Source organism: Anas platyrhynchos, chromosome 2 (assembly GCF_047663525.1).
Source record: "Anas platyrhynchos isolate ZD024472 breed Pekin duck chromosome 2, IASCAAS_PekinDuck_T2T, whole genome shotgun sequence".
Taxonomy (NCBI): Eukaryota; Metazoa; Chordata; class Aves; order Anseriformes; family Anatidae; genus Anas; species Anas platyrhynchos.
The window spans coordinates 152003096-152029110 of NC_092588.1; the positions used below are offsets into that span (position 1 = coordinate 152003096).

At 41.0% G+C, this 26015-nt stretch overlaps 1 protein-coding gene across 2 annotated transcripts in view; it reads right to left on the reverse strand.

The window, feature by feature from the left end:
- Window positions 1-26015, reverse strand: part of DPP6 (dipeptidyl peptidase like 6) — a 548682-nt gene that overhangs the window by 486460 nt on the left and 36207 nt on the right. The window contains exon 1 of one of the 2 annotated variants that reach the window (XM_021276661.4): window positions 5040-5330. The exons of the other annotated variant lie outside the window; for it this stretch is intronic. Within the exon in view, the coding sequence (XP_021132336.1) occupies window positions 5040-5090 (51 nt within the window). The 5' untranslated portion in view covers window positions 5091-5330. Of the gene's footprint in view, window positions 1-5039; window positions 5331-26015 lie in introns of those variants that run through there. 2 annotated transcript variants of the gene reach the window in all.

Consider the following 26015-nt stretch of genomic DNA (forward strand, 5'->3'; position numbering starts at 1 on the left):
GGGACAGAAAAAAGAACATTAAAGTGTTCCTTTCTCCTTGCTAGCAGCAGGAAGAAGAGGAGCTGCTGGTTAATGTCCAAGACAGAGTGATGCAGGAGTGATTCCTGCATCAAAATTCAAGATGTTGAACCTTCCCAATTATGAAAATTAGTTTCACCACAAGTTCCCAATTTTTCTTTCCCATTGCTAAATACTGACCAGCAGCACAGACTACTACATGAGTCCCAAAGCCGTTCTGAGACACAGCCTGGCCCCATATATTTCCCATGGGATATGCAGCTCCAGCAGATCCCTTACCACTTCCCAACATGCCGTGGGTAGACTCAGCCCCTCTACACCATCAGAATAAAGGTGTCCCTTTAGACAAAGTAGGCAACACCATGATCCTACTGGGTATTTCCTCGTGGAGCTCTCAATCATCCCACCTTAAACGTGCAAACACCCTTAATTTCCCATCAACTACTGACACAACATCAGAACAGGCCCAGCACATCTCACAGCTCTTCCAGTGGGCAAAATGCAGGAATTCCAGTACCTCCTGTGGATTGCACCCTCTGCTGCATGTGTTATCCTGACAAAAGGAAAAACTTGTTCTCCATTACGCTTGACCCAGAAAGGATACTGGACTGCTACAGTCCTCCAAATACAACCCACCTCTCAATAAGCAGCAGTAGAGCCAAAGATCTTCTGCTGCAATTCTTGCTGGTTGGCAATTTGATTTCTGCCTGACTTAAACTTCAGTTGGAGCCATGATAGCTCACCTGGGAACTGCTTGTAGCTCTGGAGCCCCTGTGTTTCAGCTGAGGTAGTGGTCAGCTGATGGGTAGTACACAAACTATGGACTGGGTTAGGCTTCTAAATTAAGTGAGAGTTGAGGCAGAGGGAAGGAAAAAGTAGCAGGGAGACTGAGCTGGAACAGAAACACAACCACCTACTCCAGTGTGGAAGTTTCAAGAAAAGATTAATCTCTATGCAGCTTCTTTACCCCATGGTAGGCCAGCTGTATTCTTGGCTGAGGAACATTACCCCACGTTCAGTGTAATGTAATTGATCACTGCAAGCAATAAACCTGTAGATAAAATACAGCAAATAAGGGAAATTACAACGGAACTTCAATGCCTGTTATTTATGGGTTTTAATATGAATTTACTGCTCCTGAGAGGCACTAGAAAAACAAAACGGTCAGGAGCAAAGCCAGATTTTCTGTTTGGCTGCACCACTGTGTCTCTAGGAAGACACAGAAAGCGCTCACCAAGACTGACAAGGTAGCTTCATCCTAATGCCGCTTGTACCCTTGAGGCCTACAAGGCCTCAGAGATGCCAGCAGAGTTTCTGAGGATAACACTTGCCACTGGGCTTATTTTTTTTGTTCTTATATATGCATCCAAACTGCAGCTACCAGAGTAAGGATTCAAACTGTCAAAGAAAACATCTAAATCTCCAGACTCTTCTATAAGTCCTCCCAGTGAACCAGGACAGCCTCTTCTGCCCCAGTCATAATTCTTTTTCAAGAGAATAAAGCAGAAAATCAGCACATTCATTAGAGTTTCTCTTGGTAGTTTCCAAACATTAGGGCAGATTCTGGCTAGGCTGGAACTCAGAACAAGAGCTCTAACTCAGAACATATCCTTCTAACAGGGAGAGCTGGCTACAGCAGGGAGCTCACTGCTGTCACTGACAACTGAACACACCTAATAAAGCATGCTCTTGTACAGAAGATTGAATTTTGCCTCACAGACCCCTATGTGCTTTCACTAAGCCCATTTTCTCCACTTGCCTAAGTGTCTACTTCCAAAGGTAGCAGCTCCTCTTTATTTTCATTTCAGTTGCACCCCTACCCATTTTGGTTCTCAAAATATACACGGGTGTACATAAAATGAGAACCTGGCACTGCACTAGAGGTCCTCTTTAAAACAACTTTTTTTTTTTCCCTATGTGGTTGCAAGCAAATCAAAAAAAAAAAAAAAAAAAAAAAAGGAAGATGAAAAAAGCAAGCCTATGTGTGCTTGATAGATCAGTCCTGGGGGAAATGAAGGCATGGGCAGAATAAAACAACTGCAATTGAAGTTGGTATTATCGTCCTTGACCTGACAACTGAATGTGTAGGGGAATACAAAAATAAATAAATACTTCAATGAAATAAACCATAGAGCTGCACCTACAGTTAGGATCAAATGTAGGTGCATTAAATTAATCTCCAGAAGTGATGCACATTTATCTCCAAACCTTATCATTGCATATTAACTTGAAAGAGACTGTGAAAACCTCGTGGGATATGTCAGTTGTTACTAGAGGAAACCATTGTGTGTTAATCACTCCCTATAGTATTTATGTAGAATTAAGAGAAATCCCATTATAAGAGCATGAACTATTTCTCAAAGTTACATTCCCCTGGCTCAAATGATGAATGGGAAATACTGCAGTAAAATAAAAAATAGGCACCTTTCCAGGTAAATGTTGTTCTTTAAAAAAGCCAAAAGAAAGCCCTGATGAAATACAATCACAAGGATAAAAACATTTATCTTGGTGTCACAAGAATGGCTTTGTTTTTGCTGGTCTAATTAGGTAATAAAGAAATCACAGGTGTAGTAACTCTGTGAGCTATCACCATACTTAAAAAAGGCCCACTGCATGGCCATCATGCTAGTATTATCACTTGCTGCCACATCATTTAAGAATGAAATAGCTCAGTTTAGGAAAGAATTTTTTAAGAAAAAAAAAATAATCAATATATACTTAGAAGCTTGTCCAGATTCTAAGCAACAGCAAAAGTGCTAGAAAACAAACAAACAAGAAAACACTGCAGACTTTGAATTTTCAATGACTTCAAATTCTTTAAGGCAAATAAAGTAGTGCAAGGTTTAATGCAATCCCCTGCAACTCCACACACAGCCCTCTCCTCATCTCAGTGACTGCCAGGTGTGTGAGAAGATACTCAGAGCAGGAGGGTTTGACATGATTAGTTCAGGACTCTGATACTAGTTGTAACATAAGTGGTAAATAGATAAAAAGAAAAATACATTTAAAAAAAAAAAAAAGTAAGAAAAAGGGGTAACAAAACTACTAGTCTTAACTTGCTAGAGCTTCTACTGAAAGTGTAGCTGAGATTTCAGGATTAGGTCCTCTAGCTATTAACTTGAAGAAATGGGAAATCCCTCCAAAGATTTTAAAGCTCAAATATTCACCTAAATTTAATTCTTGTTTAAATGAGCTGCAGATTCAGTTGCAACCACAGACCAGCTTAGCACAGAAACCAGCTGTGTGTTTTAGGTGGCCCATAAAAACACAAGCATTAATTAAAGAAATCAGCTGTGTCAGTGGAACAGTTTCCTTGTCTCTGAATTTCATTGAAGAACTCTTTCCTGAGATGCTGTCAAAGGGAAACCTGGCATCAATTCAGGGGGGACCCCCCTGAGTGAAAGTAAGAAAGCAGTAACTGTGACTGGGGGCTGGATCCTGCTCCCCTCCCGTTTGAATCAAAGGCAAGCGCTGTTGTCTCTGGCAGGGTTTGAATTGTGGACAGCCCTGGCTACAAAGCTCTCTGTGTAGATCGATCACTCCAGCCTTTGCTCATCTCGCAGAGGTGTGCAGATGCGGATCCATTTTGCCACACTCAGAAGTACCAGCCAAAAATCCCAGCAGAAGCCCCAGCCCTCAGCAAAGCGGCACTGGGGGAATCCCTGCCCGCTCCTCAGTTCCTGACTTCGCACACCAGCAAGGAAAATGTGTGTGAGGCTTTTATTAGTTCTGTGACATTGCCTATGTAAATTAGGTTAATCCTGCACTTTAATCGAACAATGTCATCTCAGGTGGTTAATTATTTTTTCTTAGTGGTAGAGCACATCCTCATCACAGACTATAACGACATCTAGGATCAGTAGTTTGAGCAAATAATAATCTACATTTCCCCATGTTAAAAAAGTTCCAGCACCAGATATTTCCCAGGCATTTAAAAGGCACAATGAAAGGAGTACGATGCAGTCACACTGGCTGTGCAATTCTGCTGGGGAATTGTTTGCAGAAGTTCCTGTTCAGTTCCCTTAGTTGAATTCACAGGTCACATAGCATTGCACCTTCCTCTTAAAAACTACTGCTGGAAAAAAAAGCAACATTACCGGACTTGGAGAAGGAGGCATTGCCTTAAAAAGCCAGCAAAGCCTTTTACTACAGAACTTAATTAAAGGATGGAGAACACTTTGGCTGCCTCTTGAACACGCTGACATAAGGCACAAAAGAGACTCATGGTACTATTTGTATCACACCCCAACATCACCCCCCCCCCCAGGGGTGGCCAAAAGCCAGCTATGAGCGCTTTGCTGGGGAGCAGGGAGGGGACAGGAGACCAACAGGTACCCTTCGCGAGCTCCAGGTCAGGCACAGGAAGTTATTCTCCCAGCGAAGTGCCCTACAGACATCCCGTTGCTCCATCACCACCCCTCCATCCCATCAGCAACCCCCGGGGCACCATGCATCCCCAGCGGGTCAAACCAGCGGGCAAAACACACCAATATATTTCCATCAGCACAAGATGGCAACCAGCACTTCTTCCGGGAGAGCAGCTGGCTTTTTCTTTATTTTTTTTTTCCTCTTTCCTTAATGGAGGGGGAGCTGATTAGAAAGGCATCCCGAGTACCCGAGTAGGATTTTTTTTTTTTTAAAGGCATCGAGGCAAATGCTTGCACTAGTAATACTCAACGGCACGCCAGGTATCCCCCCCACCAGCACCCCAACATCAACTTGACGAAGTTGCCCGTACCAGAGAGCGATGCCCGGAGAGAGCCCGGTTCTGCCGACCCCCCAGCCGGGCGCCCCCACCCCTCGCTGCGCCCCCGGCCCCCTCCTAGTGGGGGGCAGCGCCGCAGCCTCCGCACCTCCAGAAGCATCCTTCGGGAGGGGACCAGGAGCATCCTCCCTGGGTGCCCCAGCACCCAAGGGGAGCCCGTGGAGGGGGGTGTCAGGGCTCCGGGCAGCGCCGAACCCGAGCAGGGAGCCCTGACACTTACTTACAAGCACTGGTGGCGCCAGCCGCAGCCACTTACCATCATGTTTCCTTGCATTTTAGCGGTTTGAAACATCGCCTTTTCCTTCATGGTTTTTGCTCTGTGCGTGCGTGTGCTGCTCTCCCGGAGTTACTTAATCCAGCGGCTGGAGCACTTTAGTGAAGAACTGGCATGCACTTGCGATGGCTTTTTGGTGTGGAGTGGAGGGGACTACGAGCAGCGGAGGAGGAGGCTGCCTGCTTGCTTTTCTTTTTTTTTTTTTTTCCTTCCCCACCCTTCCGAGATATATTTTCCCTTTTGCCAAAAAAAAAAATAATAATAATAATAAAGCAAGCAAAATAAAGCAAGCCCTGCCGGAGGGGAGGTAGGAGCTTGCAGAAGAGGGGTGCAGCCGGGCTCAGTCCCCTCCCAGCTGCAGCTTTTGCCCTGGGGAGCCGCCGGGGGGAGCGGGAGGGAGCCGCCCGCCCGCCCCCGCCCCGGCCATCCTCGGCCACCGCCCCGGGCCCGGGAGGTCCCGGCGAGCCGAGGCCACCCCAGGAGACCGTTTGCAAATTGGGGGGCTGGCTAGTAAATAAAAGAGAGAGATGGAGAAGGGCGGTGGGGTGATGGTCCCTTGCCTTGGCCGTGCCCGACTCGTTGCTCTCCCCGGGGGGGGGGAGATGTACACGTTTTTCTTTTCTTTTTTTTTTTTTTCTTTTTTTCTTTTTTTTTCTTCAAACAGAATCAGAGGAAAGGGAGGGGGGGAGAGGAGCCGCCTCTCCCGGCGTTAACTGTTCACCGCCTAGAGCCTGCGCGGCCCCTGACAGGCCACGGCTGCTGCAGGGAGGGTGGGGATGAGGAATCCCACCGGCGGGGGTCAGCAGGGGATGCGCGCCGCCGTTTCCATGGCAGTCCCCCATCCCTGCCGCCCCCTGCCCGCCAGGAGCCCCCGGGAAATGCCCAGCTTAGTCCTGGGGGGCGCCCCCAGTGTGGGGTACGGGGTGCAGGGTGCCTCCCTCCATGCAGCTGGAGCTCGGCCCCACCGTGGGGAAATGAACGCCTGTGCCTACAGCCAGCCCCCGGGCATCCCTTTGCGCCCTTCCAGCAGCATCCCCACTTCTCCTGTGTTTTTTTTTGTTTTGTTTTGTTTTGGTTTTTTTCACCGTTGTGAGCCCGGGGGAACCTCTCTACCCCCAGCCAAGCCGCTCCTCCAGCGGCCGTTGGAAGATGCTCCTCTCCAGCTGCCCTTGCAGGTAGGTGGATTTCCAGAAACAGCCCTGCCATGCATCCCAAAGGCTTACACCTCAGCCTGCCCACGTGAAAAACTCTTTCCAGAAGAGCTGCGTCTTTTTCTCTCTTCCTGGGTTGTATGTGTGTCACTTGTCCAGTGATGCACCAGGAGTAATCACAGCCATCTCCAGGATTAGATGCCCATCGATTTCATTTGGGATGGTCTTGCCCACTCCAAAGAAGAAACTCTGAGAAGAAAGGAAGTGATTTGCTTAATAGCTGAGAAGGAAAACCAAGAAGAAAAAGGCGTAGGCAGAAACTCTCTTCTTGCCACCCAAGGTTTAACCAAAGCAATGGCTAGAGTAGAAGCTCCCTGTTTTTCCACTGGGGGAGTTGCAGACCCTTCCACAAGTCCTTTTGCTGTGCTGATCTGTAGCACCTCAAACTCCAGTCCTTCACAGCTTGTAGCATCTTCATCTCATAGGCAATGGCCATTCATTAGAAACAGGAGACAAAGTGTGCAATCCCACAGTGGTGCTCACACTATGTTTCTTTCAGCCATGATACAACTCTTGAAAGATACTCAAATATAAAATCTCTCACCTACGATGTTAAACATGTCTAGAAAGCAATAGTAATGAGGAAGTGAACACCTGTAAAGTGCTTTAGCTATGGTTAATTCTTGCCTAACCTCTGTCCAGGCTGAGACCCAAAACCACTTATGGGAAATGCCGATGGCATTGTACACGATGCTGGTGTACGTGAGGTCTGCCTGTGTGAACTGACATACAGCAAAAATGCCACTCAATTGCACTTGAAACTTAGCTTACAGGTCTTGGTTATCTTCTCCCTTGTCTTTGTTTGGGAACCGCATACACCTAATACATGGTGCCTCTTGAGCAGGAAGTTCTTCATAACATTTCTCGAATTTTTGTCTCTTGTTTTCTTTACTTCAATTTTTATATTTTATCAAACAGTTCCTGTTACATCTCAGTATTTTACCCTCAGGTGTTTTAATTATGTATGAATGCAGAATATTTGTTATCTACTTCACAGTTAGTAGTCCCATTTGCCTCTTGCTTTACTTTATATACCAATAGAATTACTTACCGTATATTGCACTCTGGAAATAGTGTTTTTTGGATATATTTCCCTCAGCTTCGGCATAATGCAGCTACTGGGTTTGCTTGCCTATTTTCATTTAATTTTTAATTTACATGCAGTTGGAATAACCATAGCAATTGCCTTGATTAAAACAGCTTTGTTTGAAGTTGAACTAAGGGGAAAATGCTTAGTTTCACCTTTGACGTTATCCAGTTCTTGAGTTTTTTAAAAATTATTTTTTGAAACCAACCAGGGTTCATTTGGCCAGCATATGTGCATTAGTGTGCTTCTACACCTACCACAAATTATGCTCACATTTTCATAATCCAGAGATTTCAAAAGAAATAGGAACCAACAGTCAGTGTCTGTAACACAGTGCAAGATGATAACACTGCTGATGTTGGAGAAAAACCAAAATCTATTATGTGACAAATTCTTGATTTACCACTTTTAGTTCTCAGGTTTTTGAACCATTTAACACTTTGAGAAAAGAGGCAGTAATCACTTTATCTCTGAAAGCTTTATGGCCAGTGTCCACCCTTGGAGGTTTCCAAGATCCTACTGAGCAACCTGGCTCTGAGCTGGAGGTTGGGCTAGAGACAGGCCTAAATTATTCTGTGACCCATAAGATCAGAAAACTCCAAACTGAATGACATTTTTTGTTACTGGCTGTACTCAGTTGCCATCCAGACAGCAGGATACTTGATCTATATAAGAAAACAGAATGTCTCTTAAGGAAAGGACTTGCGTCACTTTCTAAGATGATTCCAAAACTGCAACCCTCATGGTCACAAGGACTATGGCTTCTGCCTATCACGACTTTGGCTGTTCTTTTCCCTATCTGAATCACTTCTGTTTGGCTGATGAAACAGCTAGGACTTGCACTGGGATGTTGAAGTGTGAGACTAAGTCATACTCCAGACTTGTACCTTGAGCTGTGGCCAGGGGATTACACTAAAAATGGTCAGTGAAGCAGTTTGGTAAGTTTTAGGCAGCTACAAATGATATTACCACATGAATGTCTCAAGTATGTTAACCCCATTGGACTTCTTTTCATCTGGCATTCACTACTGAGCTTTTCTTCTTCATGGATTTTCCCCAGGTAATTTTAGTGGAAATTCACTAAAGCTGCAACAATACTTATTCTCACTGAACAAGGATCAAATTTCCATGCCTAGGAAGTGAAATGGTGAATGTAGAAATGACTTGAAATTCCACATTTCTGTAGGGAACATTTTTGACTTTGAATGATGTGGAAAGATAACCAATCACCCTACGACCAAAGACAGTAACAAGATTTAAGCTGTTAAAAAGCTTGCTTGTGGCTATTCTGAATTTAAAGATCTAGTTCAGAAAACTTCAATTCAAAAATAAAAATGTTTGTTAATGAAGTCAGGCATTTTATTAGAGAAAAATTGTTAGAATTCGTGACTTCTTGCATTGGTCATTTTAGTCCCAGTGTACCTCCTTTGTCAGCAGAGTCTCTGACTGTTTAAACATGGGAAAGTTCAGCCTAGACTCAGTTGACTCTCAACAGCATGATTTTAAGTGAAACCTCTTTATAACTATATACACATATATGCATAATATAGTTATACATAAATATCCATCCATTTGTATCTAAGGTACATACCTGAAGAAAAACCCTGGGAACTTGGGCTTTTTAAACTTGATCCAGATATTTTCTCTATATCTCAGGTATTATGACAAAAACAATATGGCATCTTTATCTGCCAATATTTTTATAGGCTATTTTGAAGAAATGTGTTTTTCTCACTTCTATCACAGTATGCGATATATGGGGAAAAAAAAAAAGAAAAAGAAAAAACTGCCTTATAGAAATTTTATTCTTTGTGGGATTCAGTACTCTGATGCAGACTTTCTTTATCTGAAAGGGAACACAGGCTACAATGCTTACATCCTATTCACAATACTTTATTTAAAGCTATGATGATAAGAGAGTGGGAGAATTTATTTTATCAAATAAAACCCATTCACTGCATTTGATGCTGGCTCTCCTTCTCACTAGCCAAAACAAGCCTGGGAACAGTCCTTCTGAATAGAAGGGAAGAATTAATCTCACGCAGTATTAGCTGGCTGCAGAGCACTGACTTTCATTTATTCAGTATTTTTAAAGAAAAATGTTTTAGGTATGTAAGACCACAGACAAATACAACAGCTGTTGAACTAAAAAAAAAGTCACTTCTGAGAGTATCAGTAATTTACTTCCTCTCCTTAATTTAAGGTCACTTTTTATTCTCCCCTGTAAAATAATTTGTGTAATTTCAAAATATATTAAACAACTTTTTTTTCCAAGTCAAACACTTCTGTGAGAATCCAATCTCCTGCCAGCCTCAACCCACAAGCCTGTGCTCAGGCTTCTCTCCACCCTAATTTCAAGACTGTGCTCTCTAAAACCAAGTCATACTACACCTCACACTCTTACTTCCTGGCAGACCCAGGTCCACAGCACAGTGTGTTGTGGTGAGACCCACATCTTCCTTTTATGAGGCCAGTGGGTTGAACTGAGCACTGGGGTGGGTTTGATTTGCATTTTCTATCACACATCAGTTTGCCAAGGGAACATAACTTGCAGAACTAAATACTCAGCCTTAAATCTAAAATAAATCAGGAGTCTCAAAAAAAAAAAAATAATAATAATAATACAAAATTTCCTCTCCTATTGAGACTTACTACCTGTGTGATAGTGTTTTGTTGTAGAAACCCTGAGGAGGAACCCAACTTAAAAACTCAGGATCAGAGTATCATTCAGGCTGGAAGGAGTTCATGAGATCCCTACACTAATCTCCTTCCCAAGTAGCGTCATCTCTGACATTAGCCCAGGTTTCTTGGGGCTTTATCAAGTCACGTCTTGAAATCCTCCAGGCATGGTGACTCTACAGCCTCACTGTGCAATCTGTTCTAATATGTGGTCTAATAAGTGCCAAGTAAAGTAGATAATTACCAAGGGAAAGATCACCTGTAGTACTTGCTTTGCTATTAAGTTATAGCATGCAAGAGAGATGGGATTGGTGATATCCCAAATAGAATGGTTGAGTGTTACATTGTGCAAACCTAATGGAAGACAAGAAAAGAACTTTTGTAGTAGTAAATAAATTCCATAATGATATTTAGTAGTACAACACAGAAAAAAAAAAAAAAAAAAAAAAAAAGAGAGAGAAAAAGAGAGAGAGTTACAAACAAGCAATTTTTTTCTTCCTAAGTGGACCAATTTTGAGAATTTTGTTAGTCAAGCCATGCTACATCTCTATTCTGAAAAACTCTTACTCAAACTATGCTGGAACCTTGCCTATGTATTTAAACAAAAACATGGAGACAACTGTAGTGATAATTCATTCTAGTAAAGAGAAGACGTTGTAGGGACAGATAAAGTAAATGAACTGTTAAATAAATTAAAAATTGACTTCTGAGAATCCCTAATTCTTCAAGAAATTAGAGTACTGACAGTGCAGCTGCTGCTAAAAAGTTAACATTTGCTAGCTCTTACTGCATGAGGGTACTTAAGACGTCTTTGTTAACCCAAATAGGAGAGAAGGGGCTGAAAGGAGGGAAATAATGTTATCTCAGATATGCTGAGGATAAGGAGTATGATATGAATTTCAGAATGATTTGTCTTTGGGCCATTAATAATTTGTTTATTTATTTATTTTTAAAACCCACACCTACATTTTTGTGGGGGTACTGCCAACATTGTCACCATGTAAGGACATTCCCCCCCACTTCATATTCTTGACCTTATTTCTCTGCTAGCCTGGCCATTTATTTCTCATCCTCCTGCATAGGCACAACCTCACTCTGTGAGACACTGGACTAAGCAACGTTACGTGCCCAGGGAATTCAAAACCACATAGCTGAAAACTGTTCCTTTTGAGAAAAGACTTACCAGCATGTTTCTGTTGCAGTAATAGGAACGTGTGTTCCCTAAGGTGCAACTGGACAGTTTATTTGTCATGTATCTACTCCATGCTGGGCAAAACTGTGGGGGGCTCAATACAGCTGATTCCTTCTGACGCTATTCAGACACTAAATGACCATGTACATGTATGTGCTTTGACATCTAGCTCTTAGAAAACATGGTAATTTATTAGATTCACCAGGGACTTGTCTTGAGACACATCACCTCTAGACAGCTACCTGGAATGCAGTCAACTCCCCATTATCTGCAAGTAAATTATTCAGCTGCAAATAGACCATAACACTGGTACAGCATGTTTTCATGTAGTCCATGACAAACCACAGAGCTTACAGGCTCACACAGGGCACTGCCTTCATGTTATGCCGCCACCTCAACTAGCTTAGACACTCAGTATGCTTCATAAAAGCATATCTGATGAGAGATCTCATATTGAGATCTGTAGCACTAATGGGTGTATAGAGCTCCCAGCCCACATGTCCTGCATTTCTACTTTATTAGATAGAAGCACTTGTGGCTTTTTTTCAAATTTTGAACCAAGAGCTATGCTCTGGTGTTGTCTAACCTCTAAATGCCTCAGACACTTGAAGTACACTTACAGCACTCATACAGCATATAGGAAGATAGGCTTAGGTGAGTCCATATGGATGTACGTGCCCATATAGAGTGTGTGAGTTTACTTGCTAAGACAGGCAGTGTATACACTCCATTACACAGCCTGAGTGTGAGGCAACATAGACAGCTGCAGGCTGGGACAGTAGGATCCAGAGGACTGCTCAAAAACCTACTGATTCCCCTTTGAATCTTCTGTTTCTTCACAATTCCAGCTTCTAAACCCCATGAATAAATGCTAAAAATATTCAGAATTCAAATAATTACTTTTTCATGAATGAAATTGATTGTTGAAGTTGCCAAGGGATTCAGAGTTGGAGGAAATGCATTCAGAATATATTTTCTGCAAAATGGAATGGCCTATAAAATTTAAATATATGGGAACGGTAGGAAAATCTGGTCAAAATCATTAGATGCACTAGTGACAACAGGAAAACACTAATATGAAGCATATGAAGCATTCTGAGACCTGGATTTTCAGGTAGGTACCACTTCCGGTTAAACACAGCTAAAATTTCTAAAACTTTAAAAACTACATGTTCTGTAGTAGAAACGACATACACACATCTTTAAGCAAGTATTCTCACTATTGAACGTGTTTTGGATTTCCATATGGACTTCACCAAATCTAGTGCATAAACAACAGATCACAGTGGCTTTCCTAAATTAAGAGTGTCTTGTGCTATTTGGTTCTTCCAGCTGAAGTGGGTGCTTCAGAGTTTTAAAAAACAAACACATACTAAATTCATAAAAGAATAACTAAAACATGGTATGCTAAAAGCAACATATGTGTTAAGTTTTTTCATTAACACCGAATTGAAAATATTGGCAGACTTGTGTTAAACATTGAAATTTTGTTATGCACTGGATTTCACTCTCTAAAATATTTTTAAGTCAATGCCATTCTGACAGTTACTTTTTTTTTTTTTAATGACAGGTACTTTGAAAAGGCAAAAAGCATCAAAGTCCCCTTCACTCAAGTGTTCACTCCTGACAGTGATTCCAGCCAAATGGGAAAGATATCAAAACCACAAGTAGAATCTCACATATATTGCCAGGAAAATGCCAAGCTTTAGGACCCAAGCAAGCTCATCCCATTGAAAGAAACAAAAGCCCAGCTGTTGAATCCCACAGCTATGGCTAGGGTCTAGCCATAAAGTTTCCTTCAGTGTGCAACACTGTAAGTCAAGGTCACTATTGGTAAAAATAGTACAGTTCCCACTCTACCCAAGAATGAACATTCTTTTTAATAAATGCCCTAGTGACAGTATATTGCTCAGAAAGCATTCTGTCTCTGCTATATGTTAGGAAAGACACTATTTCAGTATTGTAGTCCTGCAGATAACTTTTATTTTGTGAGTATCAGTATAGTTCTGTTTCTTTCATGAAACTGTATGGGTTCTTTTAGGTAGATAATTTAATGCTTGCCAACTCCCATTAATTTTGAGCTAGACTTTCTAGCCTGGAAGACATACTGAAACATTCTAATTTCAGATCATGTGGGTCTATGTTTTGATTAAGGAGCCAATTTTTTTTCTTTCATTGTGATACGGATGATTAAATTTCTTTGCTAATTATCTGTATCACCTCAGAACACCCTGTGCCTGACAAAAATATTTCAACAAAATAAGACTACATTTAATTGCATTACTCCTTTTATATGATGAGAGGTTGATATAAGCCTGTCAATTCACTTTGAGTTCTCACTTTGAAGGCGATGTTAATGCTTCTTACTGTCAGATGATGTTCCTACAACACCCGCAGATAATTTTTGCTTCACTTTTCAATGGACTTTCAATGAATTTTCAGTACAGTGGATGACCAAATCTTGCAACATAGGCATTGTAACATACTATTTATTCTTCCTAGGTGTAAGTGGTGAGCAAGGCTCAAATTCTCATTTCTTTGAGATAAGGCATGTAAATCCTTTTGAACAGTGGATATCATGTCTACAGGTAATCTGTATTGTGTATTGGTGTGCACCAGTTGCCAGGCTGGTGTTATTGAGGACGTCAAAGTCAAGGATTTACTTAATCGGTTGGGCCAATCACTTAACTTGTATTATTTGGGTTTATAAAGGTGTGAACTGTTTAGGGTAGGGCCTACTTTTTATCATGTTTCTAAAATGCTGGAGCAAACAGGACACCGGCTTCTTTACAATAACATAAAACATGACATTAGAACAATGTCAGTTTGTCTCTGAATACCCAAACTGTTTAGAAAGACAGTAAAGGATCTGATTGCTTTTTTTTTTTTTTTTTTTTTTTTTTCCCTAGACATCAGATTAGGTTGCTAGCTTTGGGGAAGTAGCACCAAAGTTTAAACCTGCCTTGGACATCTTTTTCATTAAAAGATATGGTTCAAAGCTCTATTTTATTGGGCATCATAAATGAATACATTTTCTCAATTTGCGTTCTAATGTATCCTGTAGTGTATAATCTAGACACAGTCATTTAAACATGGGGAAACAGCTAAGTAAGAAAACAGAGATAATTGAAATTAATGCCTGGAAAGCAGCAAAGAACAAGCCCTGGAAGTCTCATCAAAAAGAATAAGTATTATACCATTCTTCTCTTACAAAGATACATAGATATGAAGCAATAAACCAAATCCACTGACTCTAACAAGTCTCAGGAAATTCAGTTATTAGCAACTCATTTAAGTGGGTAAAGTTTTGGTGAGTGGGAGTTTTGTAGGGACTCTCAGTTGACTGAGGCACATAGAGCATGTTTAAAGAAATAACCAGCTTTAAAATGATAACGTTTTTCTGTACTACAGTGATGCACTCTGTAACTTGCTTTGGCATTCTAGACAAAGATATAAGAAAAAAATGTGCCTCATTGAATGGTTTGTCCCTCCCTTTCTGTAATTACCCCAGAGGACTAATGACTCATGCAGCTCACCTGCTTTCCAGAACACACCACACAGAGGAGCACCAAAGTTTGAACCATCCCTTCAGAGTAAAAGATTTTGTGCCTGGGCTCTGGTGGGAAAAAGTGGCAAATGCTGGGATCTGATCACTTACCCTTGCCCTTATAGTTCTTTTGCATCTGGCACAGGAGAGCATGATTTCAAACAGCCTTTTGAACACTACAACCCCTAGCAAGCACATTCCCTGGCTGAATCTAAAATCGAGAGGGCTGTAAAGACAGTTTCCCAAAGCATCGTTGAGCAAGGGATCTTGGCCAAGGCTATTGGCAGGAGAAGACTTCAAACTGTGTGCTCGATGGACATGCAAACACCATGGCATGGCTGTGATGAAAAGCAGGAGGCCTGCCTGGCATACCATGTGGAGACTCTTTGTGATTGCAGTGGGCTTTCATTATCTATTTTGTTTTCTATTTCAGGCTTAGTTGTTTGTGTTTTTTTTTTTTTTTCCTCTCTCTCTATTTTTTTTTCTCTCTCTCTAAGAGAGGAATGGAGCTCAGTGGTTGGTTTGGCAAGAGGATATTTACGTATATTTTTTTTGCGTAACACAATATAATTAGAAAATGTAAATATAACTTAACTCCATTAGTGCACTGAACAATAAAAAGACCACAACACAGACTACTCTGGTTTTCCAGTAATTCATCATCCAAATTATACAGCACATCTCCATTAGACAGTCCTTTTCTACAAAATTCATCTTGCCTTGTCATGGCTGAAAAACAAAAGCAATTTATTAAATATCAGCACACAGTATAAGTGACACTATGAAGTTTTGCTATGGAAAACATTTTGAAGTAGAGCTGATTAATACCTTCTCCTAGAGACAATAATATATTTTATGCTAAAATTTTCTGTAAGCAGAAACTCTGGTTTTGAAATATTTTATGTAATAAAAGCTTCTGACTCCTATGATAGCTATCTGCAAGATGTTATGCAAAGTGAACCTATCTCAATTATCTTTTACAAAGTCAAACAAAATGTCTTATAGAAGCGCAATTGCTTGTTCCAAGGATGAATTAACAGCAAATTAAAAATGTAAACAGCACATTTTAATAAATCCATGCTGTGAAAGGACACAAAGATCAAATACATGGCAGAATGGACAGAGGAAGCATTACCACAGTAATTCTTCAATGGAAACACAAAGGGCAAAAGGAATTAAGGCCAGAGGAAGATTTAGAAGCCTAAAGCAGGACATGAGTGGAATAGACAGAATCACAGAATCACAGAATCACAGACTGGGTTGGGTTGGCAGCACCTCAGGGTCCTGTGGGCACAGCTCCTTCCCCAGCAAGGGCCACCCCGAGCAGGGTGCCCAGGCCCATGGCCACGTGGCTTTTGGAGCTCTCCAAGGAGGAGACCCCACAGCCTCTGGGCAGCCTGGGCCAGGGCTCTACCACCTGCCCGGGGGTCAGGGGAATCTCCTGGGCTCCAGGCTGTGCTCACTGCCTGTGCTCACAGTCCTGGCACTGAGCACCATCAAAAGAGCCTGGCTCTGTCCACATTACATCCCCCATTCAGGTATTCATAGATATTGATAAGGTCACCCTTGAGCCTCCTCTTCTCCAGGCCGAACAGTGTCAGCTCTCTGAGCCTCACCTCATAGAAGAGGTGGCTCCAGTCCTCTTTTTGTGGACTCACATTGAACTCTTTCCAGTATGTTCATGGTTCTCTTCATGTTTGAATCTAAAGCCAAAACCATGAAAATTAGTGCTCAGCCCTCACCTTGCTGTGGTATCTTCATCTCCATCAGCACTGGGTTTTGTGACATGCAAGGTTGTCCTGGGCTCATACACACACATGAGTATTCATACATGCTCATTCTCATACATGCATAGCTTCGGTACTCCAAAGCTTGCCTGTGTGCTTGGGTTCCCTACAAACCACCATCCAGCAACCACCCTACAGCTTTGTAGCAAGGTGTCCTCTCCTTAGCCTTTCCAACCCAGAAAATCAGGGCCCCAAAGTCTTCTGTGGCTAAGAGCTACCAGATACATGCAGATATCCTGAAAAGACAAGGAGAAGAAGAGCTTGCAAACAGTTTATAGGAAGAAAATTACCTTATTTTCTCATCACTTTACTAAGGCACAAAATACATCCTCCTACATCTGTTGCTGCAGTTAGAAGTGGTTTGAAATCCTAACCTTAGGCAGCCACTCTCTCTTCTGTCTCCCATTCACTTCCACACAAATGCTTGCTACTTCTTTGAAATTCAAGTGTTCACTGTTTTTACAAAATGCAGAGAAAACAAGTTCTGAAATAAAAACAGGTCTTACCAATCTGGTCCAAAGTCAGAGGAGAATGATTTCATGTAATTCCAATGCTGGATGAGATTGGCAATTACAGCTGTTATGCCATATTATACTACCTATTAAAATCATTGCAATTTTCTTTAATTAAATAAAAAATAAGCACTTTTTGGTACAGGAGATGAAACTACTCTCCAGTCAGCTGTAATATCAAGCTTGTTTAAGCAGTTGCTCTGATACTATTTTCCTTTCTGTAAAGAATGTGAAATCGGAGTTGTTTATGAGATGGAGGTTCTTTTAAGTTTGGGATCAGAATATGTACTTTGGTGTTCTTTTTTCTTTTTCTGGCATCCCCTGGGCTGCTCTTGCCTATACAATAAATACTCCATCTACTCTGTTTTCAGCTGAATCTGACTTCTGTGTGGATTTATGCATCTATGAAGTGAATAAATTAGATGTGAGCTGATATGATGGAACGCAAGAAAAATTATTTCCTTTCCTTTATAAATCCCACAGCTGCATTCTAATGCCATGGCTATTGTTTGTGAAAATAAAAATGGAAGACTACCAAATGAGGTAACACACTAGCTCTGTAATACCTAGAGAACTGAATTCAGAGCCAGGCTCCAATGCAAGGAAAATGGACACAGGTGTTTCTTCTCCTTTCATGTGCATTACAGAAAAAGGAGTCTTTCTATATCCTAAATGAGTTGCTCTACACAACCCCCTGACCATTTCCATGTAATGTCTTCACAATCCAGGTCCCTTTCTCTTCTCTCTGCTCATCTACTCCCAAGATGTTTAAAATGGCTTTTGAGAAATGAAAATTATCAAGCTACCCTTTAGATTTTCTTTAATTTTTCAAAATTCTTTTCCATCACTTTTCTCTGTTTTCTCTATCAAAAATGTGTTTAGTAGGCAGCTGTCAGGCCAGAGCTAACAATAAAGACCTACATGTATTTATCTACCAAGTAAATGTTATAACAAAGGGACATTATAACAAAGGCCCAGGCAGTCCCCAAATCTCAGAGATCCCAAAGAATGTCACATTTCAGAAAATGTGGGATTCAGGACATTTAGCATGTGTTCCTTGCAGTGCTACTTTAGCACAGAAGGGCTAGTTGGGAACTGTTAAAAACAAAACAAAACAAGACAAAATGAAACAAAAAGCACAACCACAGAAACTCCTTACTCAGCAGAGCTATTCTCTGCCAAGTTACACCTCCTGATTTGAGATTTTTGGGCTGGTTTCTGCCATCGCATTCCCCAGTGCAAACAAACTTTGTCCAGCATGAGAAACCACAGCACGTAGTTGTTCCCACAGGGACTGAGAGTGTCTGGAACCGAACCTGTGAGACATGAACCTCTGGGACAAATACCAAGCTTTGACATCTAAAGTAATTCAGAAACCAAAGGCTGATGAAGTTGCCCACCTACATACTTTGAGAGAAGCTTCCCTGGTCAGAGCAATCAGTGGGATTTCCACTTCTGCAGTGGACCTCCTTTTCCACCTATCCAGCATTCAAATAGTAAAAGATTTCTTCCCAAGCATAAGCAGCTGCACTCTCTTCTGCCTGCCGCAGAGGTGCTTGCCTCTGAGACAAACTGTAAAGCCATGGGCATGTTAATTTATCATGCACCTTTCTCCACTGATCATTTGTTGCTTACTCCATTTTCCTAGGGACTTTAGCTCCAAAATTGATGGTGAAATAAATAGACAAATAAATCAGCCAGCCAGAAATATCTCCTCTTCTATTACCTGATGCTGTAAGATATCTTGGTTTCCTCCTGCCCTCCAAATTTAGTCTTGACTGGTGGGCAGCATAGATAATATTCAATCTCCATGCCTCTTTCAGGTTAGTCATATATAACACTACAATGGAGAAAAAAAAAAAAGAAAGAAAAAAAAAAGGCACAACCTGTTGGCTCTGGAAAACCATCATGTTACTGGAAAGAACTTTATGTGCCTGGAAAAGGTAAATTTCCCTACGTGTGGGGAGCCTGAGATGCTCTACTTTGAGTGTGGTATAGTGGTGAAGGGGAAACACGGTTGCTTTGCGGTTTTTTGCCATGGATTTGTGTGATTCCCCTGAGCTTTGCACAGCTGCACTCAGGAGCCCTGGAGTCTGTTGTTCATCAATAAGGATAGAAGAGAGCTCTCAGAAGAGCAAACTCTGTGCCTCATCACCTTTTCAGGTTGTGGTCTTCCGACCTCACAGAGAAGACAATTTCTGACTTTCTGGGAGCTGTGGGGAAATCAAGGGAACCACTGGGCTCTCTGGCTTGGTCTTGGTTTCAGGATATTTCACCATAACCTTTCACCAGGGTGTGGAAACACAATTTATACCAAAATACTAGAGCTTTGCCAGGACAACAGTTCTCAGTATGGCTTTCTGATTCACACTCCTGCTGGGTGCTCCACAGACCACAGGAGGGCTGAAAGGAGCCCTACAAATTGTCACGAACTGCTTGTAACACATTACCAGCAGTTTAGAACAAATCTGGACAAAAGGTCAGAACAAAGATCTACTGAGCACTGTCCAGTCAGTTATTGATTTTCTTTTTGGTACTAATATATGTGTGACATAGCATTTTTGGTAGTAAAACAGAACCCAGCAGACCAAAAAATGGCAAACAAGGACAGAAATTTGAAGTGGTGTGACGAGGCCAAAAACATTCATTACAAGCTCATCCAAAATAAGAAAACAAAAAATGAGAAATGATATTAAAAATAAGAAAAATCCTTAGCCAGCACAACTACATTCAGGTCAGAGAACTTTTGCTGATTTACATTAGATGAGCATCTGGCCTCATATACCTTGTGATTCATTATAGGCAGAATCAGCTTTCATGGGTATGACCTCATAACTCTGGGGTCATCCTTCTGGAGCTGATGTCAAAATACAGTGCATCACAGATATATGTGTGCCACTATTTTTAAAAGCTAAAAGCCAAATGGGACCCAAAGTCCCACTACGCAATTAGAAATAGGATGCAGCGTAGTTTCATGCCTTGACTGCAAAGTGGCTCCATCCACACTAAAAGCATGCGGTAAATACATGGCAGGCAGCCGGACTGGCAGAGAAAGAGCAGGAGCTGAAGCCCCTCTGGTCCCATTCCCTGGCTGCAAGTACAGCTTGCTGGAGACCCCAGCCGTAGCTGAAAACAAGATGTCAGAGGGAAAAAGGAAGATCCTGTTCAAGCAGATGGCTTCTGTCAATCAGTTGTTAGTTTATTCCTGATGTTCAGAATTATTCCCACTGCAGAAAAAGAAACAGTATTCAAAGGTTACACTGTATGCAGTCATTTTGAAGAGAAACTACTATTAATAAAATAATTCAGGGAACTATTTACACAAAGGTGACTGCCTGGAAAGATGACGTAGAAAATTATACACTCTTGAGGTAAAAATGTGTATGTGTTATATCACATAATGGAAAACTTCCATGGGAATAACAAGCACATAATATCTCTAGCTGGTCATAAAGTCAGTGATGTAATTTTGCAATCCAGTAGAGGGCAAACTTAGTCTGTATTTTCTCAAAATGCTCCTAAGACAGTCAACGGCAGGTGCTCAGACATGTTTATCTTTCTTTTGATAATCTATAAAAACCCGTAGCAACCAACAGCACCAGAACTTATAAGATGAAATAGCATCAATTGTACCTATCATTCAGTGGGTCTTCAGCTGAATCAGTATTTATTACAAAATCAACAAACCAGTGAAGAACAATATACATTTTTGAATATTTTCCATTACTGTACTGTTTTATACCATTAGTTCCAATACTTGATTAATCAGCAATTACCCACCTATTTTCTGGAGATCAGCTGCTTTTATAACAAAGAAATGAAAAACATGCCTCCCTACTCTTACTAAATACACATCAGTACACCTGCTTCAAGGAGTGTTTTTTCAGCTGCTGTCTAGAAATGAAGCATCTGCTTGAAACATTGGGTTCTGGGATGTATTAAGTAATGCAAAGGTTTTTTTGAGAATGTTTTCTGAAACACCCTCTTGCCTCTAGTATAAAATCCTAGTATAAAATCTAGTATAAAATAGTATAAAAATGTTTTTATCTAGCATAAAAAAGCTTCTACAAAATCATATTGCTGTTAATGGCCATGCACAGCAGGCACAACTTTTCCAGCAATTACTTACAAGGTCCTGGACAGATGAATTGAATAGGCCAATTTTTTGCTTTTAAAATAATGTTTCACTTATGTGTTCTGCTCCTCTCACAGAACTGAGGGCTCTGTGGAGCCCTGCTGGTAGAGGTGTAAGACGTGTGGATCCAGATCAAACAGTTCTTTCCACATGATTAGTAAAATTAGCTCTGAGTGGTGCTTGTTCCTATGGGAAACCTGAAGGAGACTGCTGAGCAACACCTCTTCCCCACCACATAAGCTTATGCTCACAGGAACTAACTGTCGTTCCCAGTGACTGGAGGAAGAAGGGGTCCTGCTCACTCTGCTCATCACCCCATAGACCTAGATATGGAAGCCAAGTGACAACTAGTCCTTACACAGTGACTTCCTATGATGGTAGAGCCAAAAGAACCAGAGCTGCACTGCAGCAGCTCTGTACCTGTGTGACAGTGGATCCTCAGGGAGACTCAGCTGAATTTACTCCAGAAGTAGGGCCATGTCTCAAGAGATTTGAATTTTGCTTACAAATCTGCCACTGGCCTGAGCAAAAGTCCTTTTCCATTGCTAAAATGAGGCAAAACCATAGCCTTTTTAAAGTGCTTAAATGAAGAGCACCATTGTGTCTGAATACTGTGAAATATCACAATTACACTGAACAGCCTTGCTTATTACAGCCTCCACCTTGCAAAAAGCTGAGCAACATGACTCAGCCCAGCAAAGCGTTAATGTGCATGCTTTGACCTACTAGGACTATTCCCATGCTAGAAGTTCAGCACATTATTAAATAAATGCCTGGGCTGGAGTCAGTTTGCTCAGTAGAACCCAACTTTATGATGACTCTTTGAGAACCATCAAAGCTTTCCTCTCTCAGAAGACCCTTAGCTTCTTTAAGACCTTTAGGGAGCCAAAGATGGGATGCACACACATACGTGTACCATATATACAAACACGTGCAAACACACTGTTTATATTTGGGCAAATTTCCCTAGGGCACCTTTAACCAAGCTGGTGTAGGAAAGTACACATGAAGAGCCCATTTCTGTGAGAAAAAATCCAACACATTTAGTTGCAGCTGTAATGCTCTTTCAACAAATCTATCTCATGGTCTGTCCAGCTGGTGCCCCTCCTAACACTAAATGAGCCATGCGCCATTAATTAACCTCTCACATCATTGATCTTGTCAGGGACACCAACCTGTCTCTCTGAATCTGCCATTCAATCCATCAGCACCTTAAACTGACACCACCAAGAGTTATGTTCTCTTCCTTTCTCAGAGTCATTATCAGCTGCCTGCACACAGTGCCCTTCCTCATACCTACCACAAAACACACACTCCCTTCTGACAATGGCTGGTATGGGCATGAAAGAAAGAAAAGAGGCCACAAGGGAATAAAAGACACAAAGAAATGTGTCACACATATAGTGGTAACCTGGGTCTATTTTTCCCTTTTTTACCACTTGTTGAAGCCTCTGTTGATATACAAGTTAAGGCTGAAATCTGCTTTTCCTCAATAATAATAAAAGATAATAATAAAACATATTTAATAATAATAATAGTAGTAGTAATAATAATAAAGCTCAGTCATGACCTCTAATGCCTTGCCTCCCTTTTCCAAGTGCCTCCCTTTACCTTGGGTAAGTTTTCTGTGTAAGAGAGCTCTCAAAAACTTGTGTTTCAGGTTACAGGTTTTAGATGTAAAAATAAAAAGAAATAATGCTTCACTCGTGTTTCACTGCTTGTAGGCAGATTGCAAAATATGTGGCTGTAGGAGAAATGCAGCATTAGGTACTAAGCCACTGGTGCATGCAGGTCCCAGGTGGCATCTGAAAAGGAAAGGACCAGGAAAAGGTCTTGTGCAAGCAGTGGACACTGTTAAGCAAACATCCTCCCAGGTCTGCCGAGGGCTGTGTCATTCCTGCAGGATGGGGCTGAAACTTTTCAGTTAAGAGTAGAGGCAACACTGGTAAGAAGTAAAAGTCCTCTTATCCAATACAGTCTTATCCAGTACAGCCAACAGTACGTTTCTCATGAAGAAAACTAGATTCTGCTAGAAATGTGGATTCTTAGAGACACAAGCTATTAAATAGTGCTAGTGGCTAGGCTTTATACAACATCAAAGAGAATATATTTTTGGTTTCATATAAGCGCTTAAAAAAAAAAAAAAATCTTGGAACTTGCACAGTTTAAAATAGTTTCTTATGGAGCAGGCAGAAGTTAGCTTTTTTGTTTTTTTTTTTTTTTCCTTTCAGTTGAGCTTGCTTAACCCTCCCCATCCCTCAAACCATTCAAGACAACCATTTCAACCATTTTCTATTTTGCTGCATTATTTTAAATACATACGTAGTCGGTGTTCTTGTAAAAACTCTGGTCAAAGGAGCTAATCCTGAGGAGTTAGGAACTCTTTTAATATTAGCCTCAGGTAGCAAAGACCCCAATTTAGTAATATCAGAGAATGCCTCAGGGGATCATGTGAAAGCTCTCTGTGAAGATCATCAATCATATAAATCTTGTCAGAAAAGCTTACCTACCAACAGATGTTAAATTGGCCCATCAATGGGGAAGAGGACTCCACATCATGCACCATGCACCAAAGAATATCCAAATGTTCCACCATATCCCCTCTAGATGCTATAGTTTCACTCACAAACCCAAGAATAAATTTTTTTCTTAGGGATGCTTTTTTTTACTTCTGATGTTGTGTAGAACAACACCAACTGCTCAAGCTCAAAGTGCTTGGAAGGTTCAGCTTCAGGATGGAGGAAGGGTTGATGGGAGCCTCTCTTAGGAGCCTAGGGCACAGCCTTAACACGCCATTTTTACAGTCACTCTTCAGAGGTGACTTTTGCAGAATTAAGGGTCTGGGGATATTTCACTGTCAAGGATCTTAGCATTTTAATACATTTATTTCATTTATGTACCTCAGAGCCACACATGACAGCATGATGCTTTGCAAGAAGGCAAGAATAAGACAGCTATTATAGTGAACTCTGGCTGTGAATTTAATTCTTGCTTGACTCAGTCACACTCACTGAAGAGTTTGCGCCAGAGATGCATGTTTAAGCAGGGCACTAAATCAATATTTACCATAATTTGGAAAGATGCCTGAGCACAGCCTGGGAACCAAGGAAACACTTGATGCATAACCATCAATGAAATACAGGGCTCTCAAACTTTCCAGAAAATAAACTGCTTACGGGGCACTGAATGGCAAAGAAAGCTAAATCAACATTATAAATACCCAGACCTGGGTAGTGCCTTCCCAGCCTTCCATGCTGTGGTCTCAGCTACAAAACTTGTGTGTCACAATAACTTATTTATTTGTTTGTTCATTAAAGGCACTGTGAGCCTGTGATTCATGAAAACTCCTTCAACACACATTCCCCCAGTGTGCCTCTTAGAGACAGACTTCAAACCACCTGTCCTGAAACCTCTGCCATTCTCTGCATCTTCTGGAGAAATTTAGAGCTCTATCTGCCAAGCCAGCTTCAGTACTCAGAGACATCTGGGTGAACCCTCTGGTGCCAAAGGTTGTTTTAATGGGACTGATCTGGATCATTTTGTAACAAAATGAAAGTCTGGGGAAGCATTACTCCCCATGCAGCATAAAAAAAAAAAAATACAGAGGAGAGGCTCACCACAAGTTTATTGTTGGAATTAGGAAATCCTGAATCAGAAAGCAAAATTAACAATCCAAATTTCTCACTAACACAAAACTCTGGAGGAAAATAATAATCTCATCACAATACAGAAAAGTTCCAATAATGCCAATGCATTTTAATTAAATATTAAATACAAAAAATATACACAATAAATGGCAATGTGAATAATGTTTTGACTGATACTATGACAGGTAAAACAAAACTAATCAAACCAGGAAAGTAAAAATGAAATATTTCATACTTTGAAATGAAACAGCTGACATCATTCATTTACATTTATTCTCTATTTAAAACTGTATCAAAACTGAAACCAATTTGTCCCTTCAAAATGTGTCTACTTTGATTAAGCTGCATTTCCTGATAGTTGTTAAATTTAAAATGTTTTTGATCATCTCTAATTAAGAACCCTCTTAAAGCCTAGAAATTGGTTGAAACCAAAGGGAAGTATTTTAGATGAGAAACAGAGATGCGAATAGAAGCTAAGTATGTGAAGTGGCCATTTGATGATAGCATGTGTCAGGAATATGAAGAGAGAAAGGAATAACAGATGATTTCAGGATTTTTTGTGGGGAAAAAAAAAGTTGTATGTGTCTTCTAAACTGACTTTGACACATAAAACGAAGCACACACCTGAACACCAGGGTTTAAGTCTCTTCTACAGACTTACTCTACCACTGAGGCCCATAAATGTCACATTTCTTATTCTAAAGAGAAGAGCACATGAGAGTTTGTGTATACAAGAGAGAAACTGAATTAATAAGTGTGTTAACACCTCTTCTGCATTTCCCAAAGCATCTTGTCTTAGCTGAGTGCATCTTTATAGGCTCCAACTCTTCAAAGGCTTTCACAGTTGCTTAACCTGAAGCAGATGAACATACATTTCTAAAAGTTACATGTATTTTTAAAAGATATTTTTGTTTAAAAGTTAAATAGATGCCTAAATCTATGCAGTACTGAAGCATCAGAATACAAACTCATTGAATCTGTTTTCATATACTACTCAAAAGCTGCTGCCAACATCTTTGGTTCTTGCCCAAAAACAAACACAATGTGATGACTACAACAATAAATAATGAAGCTTTCACAACATGTTTCGGGGAGCCTGGGAAAGCATGAAAGAAAACTAGACCAGTTTCCAGTCTTGGATTTGCTCAAGGTATGAAAGTG